Source organism: Nelumbo lutea, chromosome 1, assembly GCF_056320005.1.
Source record: "Nelumbo lutea isolate HS-2025 chromosome 1, American lotus-T2T, whole genome shotgun sequence".
NCBI lineage: Eukaryota > Viridiplantae > Streptophyta > Magnoliopsida > Proteales > Nelumbonaceae > Nelumbo > Nelumbo lutea.
The window spans coordinates 173,651,088-173,663,611 of NC_142684.1; the positions used below are offsets into that span (position 1 = coordinate 173,651,088).

Sequence of the window (12,524 nt, forward strand, 5' to 3'; positions counted from 1 at the left end):
AGAAAAGGGATAATGTAACAGTAGATGGTTTGTATTTTCCCGCTCTTCCAGCAAAGAACACACACATGAGAGAGATTCAGTGTTTCCATTTCCTTTGGAGCCTCTCATGGGTGTTGATGATTCAGTTAACAGCATCCCAACAAAAAGCCTTTACTTTAGGGGGAATCGGGCAGCCCCAAACCTCTTTAACCAGGAAATGTTGAACTTCCAAAATGGGAAGGAGTGAAAAAAGGAGGAACACATGAAACAACTATATTTGTATTAGGGGTCCAAATTCTCTCATGAATCCCTAATGAAGAAAACGCACAGGTTTCAAGAAGGGTTACAAGAGAGACCAGCTCATTTGTTTCAAAATCCCTCAAAGGCCTTCCTAGACCCAAATCCCATGCTGAACCATTCTCTCCGAAGGAAAGCAAATCCACAATTAAACTATTTTTATAGTTGGACAGCCTTTAAATTCTTGGAAAAGTTTGACAAAAAGGAGAATTCCCCCCCCCCAAAGTATCTTCCCAGAACCTTACACTTTGCCCTGAAACCACATCATGCCTTATATTTTGCATGAAAGTAGGCAATAAAGTCAGGATTGACCTCCAGCGGCTTCTCAGGGTTGCTCCCCTAGCCAGCCCAGAATCCCAACCATTTGGGCCCATCAATGCTCTTGATCACCCAAATGCCATGTTTTGTTCTTGAATCCTACCAATTCCCAAACCACCCTGCTCTTTAGAACTACTCACTTTTTCCCAATTCATCAAATAACTACTCTTACGATCTCCTGGATCCCACAAGAAATCTCTAATGAATTTTTCCAACCTCCTCACCACCTTCCCTGGGACCCTAAACACAGACAAAAAATAGACTAGGAGATCAGACAAAGTAGATTTGACCAGAGTGATTCCCCCCCTTTGGAAATGTAGTTCTTTTTCCAAGACGCCAACCTTTTTCCCAAACCTTTCAATAATACTCTCCTAGAAAGGCTCCTCTCTTGGGTACCTCCTAAGGGCAGACCTAGATATTTTAATTGGCCACTACTTTTAACTCACAACCCAACACTTACGCACACTCTTCCAGCTCCACTTTCTCCAGGCTAAGGCCCACTAGACCACATTTCCTCAAATTTACTTTCAAACCTGAGACTCTCTCAACTAGTTCTAAGATCTTTTTTAGAATCTTGCAATCTTGAACCCCCCCTAAAACGCCGCCTAAAAGTAAGGTATCATCTGCAAATTGAAGGTGAGACACAACTTGGCTTTCCTTCCCAATTCTAAGACCCTTGAAGATATTCCTTTCATCCACTCTCTTTAAAAGTTTACTAAAAATCTCGCCACCAAAGTAAACAACATTGGAGAAAGTGGGTCCCCCTGTCGTAAACCTCCCAAAGCCTTGAAAAAATCTTTTGGGGAGCCATTGATCAGAATTGAAAAGTGAGTTGTCCCCAAACACCCCATCATCCAGCTTATCCATCTCTGACCAAAACCCATTTGACCCATCACCCACCATAAGGAATTCCAGTCCACATGATTATAAGCCTTTTCCAGGTCCAATTGGAACATAAAACTTTTTTCCCTGATTTTCTAAAATCCTCCACTGCCTCATTAGCTATTAGGGTTTAATCCAAAATCTGCCTATGCCTAACAAAAGCTCCTTGTTCCTTGGATACCACCCAATTAAGAACCTCTTTCAGTCTCACCGAAAGAACCTTAGCCACTATTTTGTAAAGACTTGTAGTAAGGCTAATCTGTCTGAACTCATTTGTAGAGGCAGCCCCTACACACTTTGGTATCAACGATACGAAGGTTGCATTCCTTCCTTCTCCCACTTTTCCTCTCACATAGAATTCAACAAACACTTTCTTTAGATCCTCCTTAATTAAATCCTAACACTCATGGTAAAAAGCCATTGTGAAACCATCCAGACCTGGGGCCATATCACCAATCATTCCCATAACAGCTCTCTTAATCTCCTCCAAAGAGAAAGGTTCCCCAAGCCTTGCTGCCACCTCCGAGGGCAGTTTCTCCCACTGTAACCCTTCCACTATAGGCCTTTGTGTACACCTTGGTGAGTACAAAGCCTTATAATAAGAGACCGAAATGCTCTCAATCTCCCCTTTATCCCTGAATTCTTCACCATCGGCCACCACCCTAGAAATCAGATTTTTCCTCTTTCCCCATTTGCCAAAAGGTGGAAAAAATTTCTATTGCCATCCCCCTCCTTTAACCACTTACACCTCGATTTTTGTCTTCAACAGATTTCCTCCCTTCTTACCATCATCTCCAATTCCCCCTTCAACTCTACTCTTTTTTTTGTCTTTCTTCCTCATTCAAGCCCCTTCCTTCTTCTCTTTCAAATTTGTCCAAACAATCAATTTGATTTAACAAATCTGCCTTTTCTTTCTTCTGCCCTTCCAAAGGTCCAAACATTCCAATCTTTAAGCTGTCCTTTTATCCATCTTAATTTTTGAATGAATTGGAATCCTTCCCAGCCCTCACCACCACTTTTCTATATTCTCCTTGAATTGAAGATGAGTTATCCATATATTTTCAAATCTAAAGGGTATTGGTCCAAAAGATAATTCCTCTGATTGCAACAAGAGTGGCCAACGATCTGAAGTTGGTCTGGCCAAGGTTTTAAGAACCGCAACCCAAAATGTTCTTCCCATTCCCGTGTCACCAAAAATCTATCTAGTTTACAGCAAATCAGATTCTCTTGTAAGTTAGACCAGGTGAATTGTGCATTCTGTAAAGGAAGGTCCCAAAGCATACAATCCTCAATGAACTCATTAAAATTCCTCGTACTCTTCATGATTCACAAGGACCCCACACTCTTATCAGCACAAAACCAAATCACGTTAAAATTCCCTGCTAAACACCAAGCTCCTTCACACATTCTACTAATATTGTACAGCTCCACCCACAAACTCTCTCTATTCCTGTATGATGTTGGCCCATAAACATTTGTCAGCCACCACACAAAACCATCTTCTTTTTCTTTTAATTTCACAGCCACTATGTAATTTCCTATAAATTCCTCCAAGCATTCCACCTTGCTGTCCTCCCGAGCAATTACAACCCCCTGAAGCTCCAACCAAAGGTAAGAAGGTCCATTGTTTATCTCCGGACCCCCAAATACTTCTCAGCCAAACACTAGTGAACTGTTCCACCTTTGTTTCTTGCAACAACACCATAGATGATTTTATTCTCTTCCTAGCACTCCCTAAGCCTCTAACATTCCAACTCACTATTTTCAATGAGAACCTATTTTCCCTGTTCTCCCTCTTTCCTAAACAACGCCTTCCTACTCCCCCGCAAATAAGTTTTCTGTCCTGTGAATAAACCCTAGTTGTTTCTAGGTCAAAGTAGAGAAGAAGAAAGAACAAAGAAAAGAGAAAGAAGAAGAAGAAGGAGAGGAGAAGAGTATTCGGCCAGACTAGAAGAGAGGATGTACTAAAGTACGTCTCCTAGCCGACCCACTTAACTTTTATTCATGAAAAACTTGAGTTACAAGAATGGCAATTTTGTCCCTCCTAGAAGATGGGACACAACTTAAACTCAGATACAATAGACATTTCACTTTCAATAAGATACACCAGAATGACCAAAATACCCCTGACTCGAGCATTCTAACACTCCCCCTCAAGCTGGAGAGTATATATCATATAGTCCCAGCTTGTTACAAATGTAATCTATTCTTCCCCGAGACATTCCTTTTGTGAAGATATCCGCCCACTGATTTCCTGAGCTCACATGAGATGTAGTTATTACCCCACTTATCACTTTCTCTCTCACAAAGTGACAATCCACCTCAATATGTTTAGTTCTTTCATGGAAGACAGGATTGGATGAGATGTGAACAGCAGCTTGGTTATCATAGTATAGTTTCATGGGTTTGTCAATTGAGAAACCCATCTCCTGTAGTAGGTTCTTCAGCCATACTAGTTCACATGTGGTATGGGCCATAGCCCTATACTCTGCTTCCGCACTACTTCTTTCCACCACTGTTTGCTTCTTGTTCTTCCAAGTTACAAGATTGCCACCCAGGAAGATACAATACCCTGTGGTTGACCTCCTGTCTGATATAGAGCCAGCCCAATCAGCATCTGTGTACCCTACTATCTCAAGAGGTCCTCCTTTTTGGTATAACAAACCACGACCTGGAACACCCTTTAGGTACCTAACAATTCTCAGAACAGCTTCCCAGTGAGGAACCCAGGGATGTTGCATAAACTGACTCACCACACTCACAGCAAATGATATATCTGGTCGGGTAATGGTCAGGTAGTTCAACTTTCCCACCAACCTTCTGTATCTTCCAGGATCATCAAACTCTTCACCTGCATCCACACTTAACTTGGCATTGAGTTCCATAGAAGTCTCTGCTGGTTTAGCACCTAACAACCCTATTTCTTCAAGTAGATCAAGAACATATTTCCTCTGACATAGGTTAATCCCCTGTTTTGACCTCGCAACTTCTATTCCTAAGAAATACTTTAGCTTCCCCAGATCTTTCGAATTGAAGTGGTCCTGTAAGAATTTTTTCAGCCTGTCAATTCCATTGTTGTCACTTCCAGTTATAACAATATCATCCACATACACGACTAGCAAGATGTTTCCATCTTCCGAGTTATAGCTAAACACGGAATGATCAACCTAACACCGTTTCATCCCAAAGGCCTTCACCACTTCACTAAACCTGCCGAACCATGCACGAAGAGATTGTTTCAGTCCATAGGTTGCCTTTTTGAGCCTGCACACCTTACTAGCCTCCCCCTGAGCAACAAACCCTGGTGGCAAGATGTTTCCATCTTCCGAGTTATAGCTAAACACGGAATGATCAACCTGACACTGTTTCATCCCAAAGGCCTTCACCACTTCATTGAACCTGCTGAACCATGCACGAAGAGATTGTTTCAGTCCATAGATTGCCTTTTTGAGCCTGCACACCTTACTAGCCTCCTCCTGAGCAACAAACCCTGGTGGTTGCTCCATATACACCTCCTCAACATGTCCTAATCCCATACGAGGTTAGAATTTCCACCTCTGTCCTTCTCTTCCTAGTTTTGGCTTCTTTTGCTTTCTCCCTTGGTTCCACTAACCGTAAACCTGACGCCACAGCAAAACTATATTTCTCTCCCTCACCCTCGCTACAGCTCTCTCTACCACCCTCCTCCCACCCGCCCCTCTCTCCCAACTCCCAAAGACCCCCTACTTACATTCAAATTGTCTTCTTCCCTACTCTCACACCTTACTCCCTCTTCAAAATAATCTACAACCAACCTCCAGACTCCTTCCCCTAAGATTTTTTAGTCCTCTACCAACCCCAAACTCTGCTTCTCAACATCTTTTTCAGGCAAAATGGCATTTGGTGATTGCACATATTTTTGGTTTGGGACAGGGCTAATTGCCTTGTACAAAAACAAGAGGAAGCAAGGGAAAGTAGGTGAAGGAAGAACTTGGATAGGAGAACCCGTAATTGTTTGATCTGGTTGCAGTGGAGAAGAAGGCTGACTACAAACCATAGGTGAGGTAAGGTCCTTTTCCATTCCCCCTTAAAGCAAAGATTCCTCCTGTGAGCCTGGAAACACTCTCACCCCTAACCTCTTGACAGACCCCTCGAAAAATTCCATCATTGTCTCTTCCCTAGGCTTCGTAGACATGCTCTCACTTTCTAAAACAGGGAAAATATTTTCTAAATCTTTCCATCCAAAGCCCCTAACTCTTCTTGCCTTCTCCCTCTCACAACTTCCCTCTTTCTCACCCCCAGAGCACTCCGCCACCACCCTATTTGAACAGGCTTGTTTGTCTTCGCGCATGCATTCCTCGAACAAAGATAACAGGTCCCCCCTCTTCTAATTTGTCAATAGACCCCACCATCCAAGTCTGTCTCGAATCAACTCTTTTTAGTGGCACACTACCAATGCCAAAGCTTGCAGCTGAGGAAAAATCATCTTCCTCATCGGCATCCACCTCCTCCTCATCAACACTAAGGTTTTGAGAAATTCTTTTTTCTAAAACCACCCCTCTCTGAACCTTCTCCATACTCGATGTCGTCATTCTAGCAATAGCACAAACTTCCTCATGAAATCCCTCCTCTACCAACTCCTTTTCACCGGTCACAATGGTCTCTTTTGACTTATCCTGCCCCGAGCCTTCTTGAGCTGGATGACTTTGCCCCTAACCCAACTCGTTCTTCTTCGGATTCGAAGAACTTGAGTGAACCACATTCTGGAAGGTCGGTCTTGCTAACCCAATCTTTGGTTCTTTTGGATCCAGCCCAAAGTTTTTAACTCCTTTTTCCCTTGCAGGCCCCACACTTGCATCTCTTCTTATAAGTCCTCTTTCCTTTTCTTCATCAAGCACAACTCAGAACCCCTCATCCTTTTTTGAGCAATCTCCCTTTTCAACCAAGACAAGAACATTGCCTTTTGGTCTCACTTTGTTAGGGAAACACAAACTCTAAAACACTAAAGTGGTATTTCATAAGCCACCTTTTTCATCTTCCTTAAAAACATTTCTGTTTTTTGCATTTCCTTCCAAACTCCCCACCGCCTCCGTACCACGTTGACTATCAGTGCCCCTGCTCTACGCAGGCCTCTTGACTCCCCCACCTCTGTTTTGTTCCTCTTCCCCTCATCGGACCAGAGCTTCCAGCGCCATAGAAGGCCAAGCATCTGTGAACAGACCCCCAAAAATCTCAACCACAACCATGAAAACCTTGTCATCTTCCTTCACTTCCACCCATCTTGGAATTTTACAGGGAGAATCGACAAGGACTTTGATCATTGCCCATCACAGATTTTGTAGAGTTATTGTTTCTTTACAAGCTTCCACAAACTCCCCACAACAATCTCCAATTGTCTTCAAGACTTGGAGGCTCCACAAGTGAAAAGGGAGCCCTCGAATCCTAATCTCCAAGACCCCAATTTGCCAACTTACCGCATTCACTTCCTTTTTCCGGGGAACAACTTGAACCATCCCTGTGTAGAATAACCCCACTGGTTCATGTACTTCACTGCTTTCTTCTTTAGCTCCAGGCACAAGATCATTTCCACCTTCTCTTTAATCGGTAGGATCCTTAGGTGTCCATTAATTTTGAAAATGGCCATGATATTTTGTCTTAGTGTTTGCCAATTCGGTCTACCCTCCACCTCACACATCAAAGTCTCTTCCCATGATTCAGCGTACACAGCCCTTGGGAAGGTAGTATTTTGCACTCTCCTTGTTTCAACACTGAAATATTTCTTTTTTTTTTTTAGCAGAACTTCTTTGTATGGAAATGCAGGTTGCATACCTGCCTCAATCCAAGTGGTCACTGGTGCCTTGTGATTTTTCTCCACCACCTCTAGATTGAACTATCAACTCTTTCTGCTAAGTTTCAAGGAAGCTCACCCAACCCCTGTTCTGCTTGCCCAGCGGGATACACAGTTGCACACTGATTTAGAATTTCCTTTGCCAAAGAATTCTATAAGGACCAGGTGTCTTCCTTTGTTGTTTTGCTTTGTTTCTGTGGAAAAAGAGTAGCCCTTGTCAGCCATTTTGCTCCACTTTTTAACCAAAGTATCCAGTAGAGCTTTTTCCATGAAATCACAGAACCAAAACAAGGCCTCTCTTGTGAGGTAGACAAAACTCCTACCGGACTCCATGATTTTGAGCATCTCATTGCCAGCTGATCACAAAGGTTTAAAGAAAAGGTTATGGATTCAATTTTCAAAGCCATGAGGAGAAAAAAGTTCAACAGCCAGAGAAAAAGCAAAAGACAGAAAAGGGAAGGAAACAGAGACAAAGGAAAAAGACAAAGGGAAGAAGGAGAAAAGCCATAAACAAGGGGATTCAGTAATGGGAGTTGCAGAGAAGTAAGAAAAAGCCTTAGGGAAGAAAGAGGGCAGCAGAAGCTAGCAAGAGTTCCTCAGAATTGCGATGCCGGAGTTGGGAGTGTCCTTGCCAGTACATTCCCATTTGAGATGCACAGCTCATTGTACATAACGATACTTGTATATGCTGATCAATAGAAAAATGAAATATAATACTTTACCTTTTCTCAAAAAATAAATAAATAACTGTTTTTTGGATTAACAGCACCCAAATATGACCATAATTAGGTATGATAACGCATATCCATCATTTTTAAGTAGACTCCTGCCCTCTGCAAAATGATTTGAAATCAGCCTAAATATTAATGGTGTTGATCCCAATATCTGTGACTAGTCAATATGCTCTGGGATAAGAGAGGAGTTAATCACATTTATTCAGTTCTGTAACCCCAAAGTATGCAACATCCATGTATGTTATTTATCTTCCCTAGTAAAACTCTTCTTCCTATATCCCTTATCTGACATTTTACATTATCTCCAACCACGGAATCAGTATCATTTTGTTTGAAATGTAATTAGACTTCAAGGCAAAAGACTGGATAAATTGTTCTCATTTCTCTGCTCAGAATGTTCCCTGATCAGGCATACAGTGCCCCTTTCTGTACTTATTTTCTTCCTCTTGTTTCCCACCTAGCTTAATGGTCTTCTATGAATAGAAGTGCATTTAGAGCATGGTTTCAAATGTCGCCAAATGTCACTAATGTTACCCAACATATGTCGATGTCGAGGCTCAACGACATGAAAATGGATGGTAATATAAAAATTACATTACGTCGGTCGACATTTCCTATATTTCACAAATGTCAACCAAATCAGTCCAAATAACCAAAAAAAATACAGTTTTTCCTATTATGTCGACAAGATGTTGACAGGATGTCAACTAATGTACATTAAAAATATAATATATTAGTATATTATAATAATATACAACAGTATATTAATATACATTATTCCATTAATATTTCAAATAAAATATTTATAAAAAGATTTAACAATATATAAAAACAAAAGAATAAATTAAGTACTTTATGATATAAAACATAAAATATTTTTCAAGTAATAAAATATTAACTAGTTAGTATTTTTTTAAAATATTTATTAAAATCAGAAAATGTTTATTAAATTTTATAATAAACCATATTCTACATTTAATATAAAAAATCATAATAAATTTTATACTAAATCATAATTTATTATAAATTTAGTATTAAAAATCATAATAAATTCATTATGTTTTATAAGAAATCAGAATTTATCATAATCTTAATACTACAAAAAGGAGAATCAGTTTATTAAATTTATAATAAAACACAATGAATTATAACTTTAATATTTAAAAAATCAGAATAAATGTATTTCTATTTACTAGTGTGAAATAAACATATTAGAATTTATAATAAATCAGAACTAAAAATAAGAAAAGAAAATATCAGACAACCTTGTAAAAACATCAAAATGCATAATAAATCAGTAAATCATCATTTACTAATTTGTTACTGATCTTAGTTTCTTAGCTTTATCTAATGGTTGGGAATAAGATAATAGTCTAGAAATATGTATTAATGCTTCTTTTATCATTTTACAAAATATCTTTGCATATTTCCACATATTTCATAAAATTTCCACAATGTCTCTAATTTTTACAATATTTCCCCTCGACATTTCCGACATATGTCCTATATTTTGGTAAGCGACATTTACTAATTTGTTACTGATCTTAGTTTCTTAGCTTTATCTAATGGTTGGGAATAAGATAATAGTCTAGAAATATGTATTAATGCTTCTTTTATCATTTTACAAAATATCTTTGCATATTTCCACATATTTCATAAAATTTCCACAATGTCTCTAATTTTTACAATATTTCCCCTCGACATTTCCGACATATGTCCTATATTTTGGTAAGCGACATTTCCATCGACATCAACATTTTAAATCTTGATTTAGAAGACTATGATAATATAAAATATATAACTAAGAAATAAAATCTTTACCATGTTTTTGACAGTAATGACCACCACAAACCAACCTCTTCTCAGAATGATTAAAGGCAATAAATTGGACATAGATATCATAGACAAGCCCACAAATTTACTAATTATTCTATGTCAGCTGGAGTTCCTTTATATAAATGGTGGATTAATTGTTTTTTCCTGAGTTTTGTATACCTCTTATCTAACTGGAACTGTGGGGAGAACAGCAATGGGCTGGCTCTATTGTAAAGAAGTGAACTAGGAAGTTTACATTCTATACAGTAATAGACTTCTCATACTATCAATAAAACAACCATGCGTTACTGATAAAAAATTAAATAAATGAGGGATTGTTGATCCCTCCATTATGAGGAAGGTTAATGGATCTGGTCTGAGCAAGGAGGCTAGTGGACAGATGCTGAAAGGCACCAAGTAAGACAAGGACAAAAAAACCCAGAGAAAAGGCTTGGAAGAGAGTCCAATGCAACAGGTGATTTATCAATGTTTTAATGATTTTCTTGGTTCTGGGAAGAAAACAATTCGAAACAGAGATAGATACATTGCAGAAATGTCTAGCAGGTTACTGTATTTTTACTTTCTTAAAATAGTTTTTTTCACATTTATAGAACTGAGAAGAGTGTGGCATCACAATTTTTCACAGATGTAGCTAACCATGATTTTTTGATTGGTAGATTTAGTTAACCATGTTATGCATATATACAATTTTCTTGTATAGCCGACAGTATACAATGAACTTTTAATTTCAGGAATCATGATCAATTTGAAAAAAAAAATGTAACAAAAAGTGGATGATTTTCTAGCAAAAGATGAACCTAGAACAAAGTCAAGAAACGCATTACCAAAAATGTTAGAAGACTTTGTGCACTATACTCATGAAATGTTTTTGCACTAAATAAATTCCGTATCGCATCATCCTGCAGCGATAAATAGATACTTTTATCAAATGAGCAGAAACCACAAAAGGAGGAAAAAGAGAAAGACAAGTATAATTGTTGAGATAAAAGCTGTACCTGAGTATTGAAAAAAATGGTTGCCAGATCGTTGTACTCGTTCTCCTTTTTACAGTAAAACTGAAGATAGCATTAAAAAAAGAAACATTATGACTGAACTTAAGGTACAATACAAGCAAATTTAGTAACATTATTACAGCAAATATACAGACTTGATTGATCAATTCAGAAATATAGAAATTTAGTGTGATAGATTAGAGAAGGATGAGAGAAAAGAAAGAGATTTTGAGACAAGAAAAAAATAAACATGAGAATAAAATTATACAACCTCTCTCCAGTATTTATATTATAATGAAAAAGACCTGAATACCCCTGGTCATGTATTCCTATAATAAGTCTTATAACAATGAAAATATAAGACCCATAATAATGAAAACAAAAACAGACTAACACTTGAAAACAAAAAACAATATTTCAGCACATTGTAAATATCTTGTGTATGTTAAAGTATGGAACAGCCCTTCCAAATTTAACAAGATCTAATAGCATCAATTCCTCATCCTATATACCAGGCATTAAAATGTCCACATTAAGAACATAGTTGATATCTGATACAATCATTCGGACTTAAAATTTGCAAGAAAATGTCCACTAGCAGTTCTGAAATGCATCATTTCCAGGCATGCTTCCATGATTATATACAAGAATTTTGCAGAATCATTAGATGCAAGATTTTCAGCCCTAAGCTTTTGCACAAATAACATAGGTAGATACTGAATAGAGATGAAGTGGCACATTATATGAACAAATGAGGAACACCAAGCCCATACTTAGTCATCAGATAATCCATAAGGAAAAAGTAATGCCCTAGGTAGGAGCTTACATTTACATAATTTCCATACATTCCCGGTGGGCGAGGGCATTCTATAGAAGAATTAGCTTCTGATTCCGGGCATGGACTGCATTTTCTTAGAAGTGGCAATCCAAAGGAGATGGATGAGGTTATCAAAGAGATTAGACATATTTCAATAATCTGCAATCGTGAGAGAGAAAAATAATAGAATAAAAGTATGACAGATGGATGGCATTGCAAATACAGGTCTAATCCCAAAGAAACAATATGAGTTGCTTCATGATGGCCTACCTTGACTCTGTTCCCCATTTTGTGTAAATATTTACGGCGCCAGTAAGTTATGTAAAGAGTTAGCTGATTAAATAAGGCTCCTGAAAGGATATCAATGGATAATCAACAAATAATAGGTGGATATCCACATGTAAACTGTGATAAAAAAACTAAGTCCAAAAAACACGTACCAAGAAGACCTCCTATGACTCCAATGACAGCCATTGGCAATAATTCCTCAAACGAATAGTCATCTTGACCACTAATAAAAGAACATTGCTAATCAGACAAGATAAATAAAGGAAAGGCCTGATGTAGACATTTCCCAAGACAGAGAGTCTAACCCTGATATGTCCCAAATTATAAAGCCACCTGAACCAAAATGCCCACACTTCCCACTCTTACACCAGCCCATTGCAGAACGCACCACAACAGCCACAACAGCAGATGTGAAAAATACACGCCACATAAGTTGACTCCTCCACCTTCAACATAAAATTAAATAAAACATAAGTAAAAAACAAAAACAAAACACATTCATCAAAAAAAGCAAAAACAAAACATTAAAAATCTTTGTATATGCATGCATATGT

The 12,524-nt window shown here is 38.4% G+C and overlaps 1 protein-coding gene across 4 annotated transcripts in view; it reads right to left on the reverse strand.

Annotated features, from left to right (window-relative positions):
• Window positions 1-12,524, reverse strand: part of CLC-D (chloride channel D) — a 43,697-nt gene that overhangs the window by 10,693 nt on the left and 20,480 nt on the right. For all 4 annotated transcript variants that reach the window (XM_088960768.1, XM_088960766.1, XM_088960767.1 and 1 more), the window contains exons 8-13: window positions 12,276-12,416; window positions 12,123-12,193; window positions 11,953-12,032; window positions 11,692-11,841; window positions 10,869-10,928; window positions 10,698-10,772 (exon numbers count right to left, since the gene is read on the reverse strand). In XM_088960768.1, the coding sequence (XP_088816894.1) occupies window positions 10,698-10,772; window positions 10,869-10,928; window positions 11,692-11,841; window positions 11,953-12,032; window positions 12,123-12,193; window positions 12,276-12,416 (577 nt within the window). The remainder of the gene's footprint in view (window positions 1-10,697; window positions 10,773-10,868; window positions 10,929-11,691; window positions 11,842-11,952; window positions 12,033-12,122; window positions 12,194-12,275; window positions 12,417-12,524) is intronic.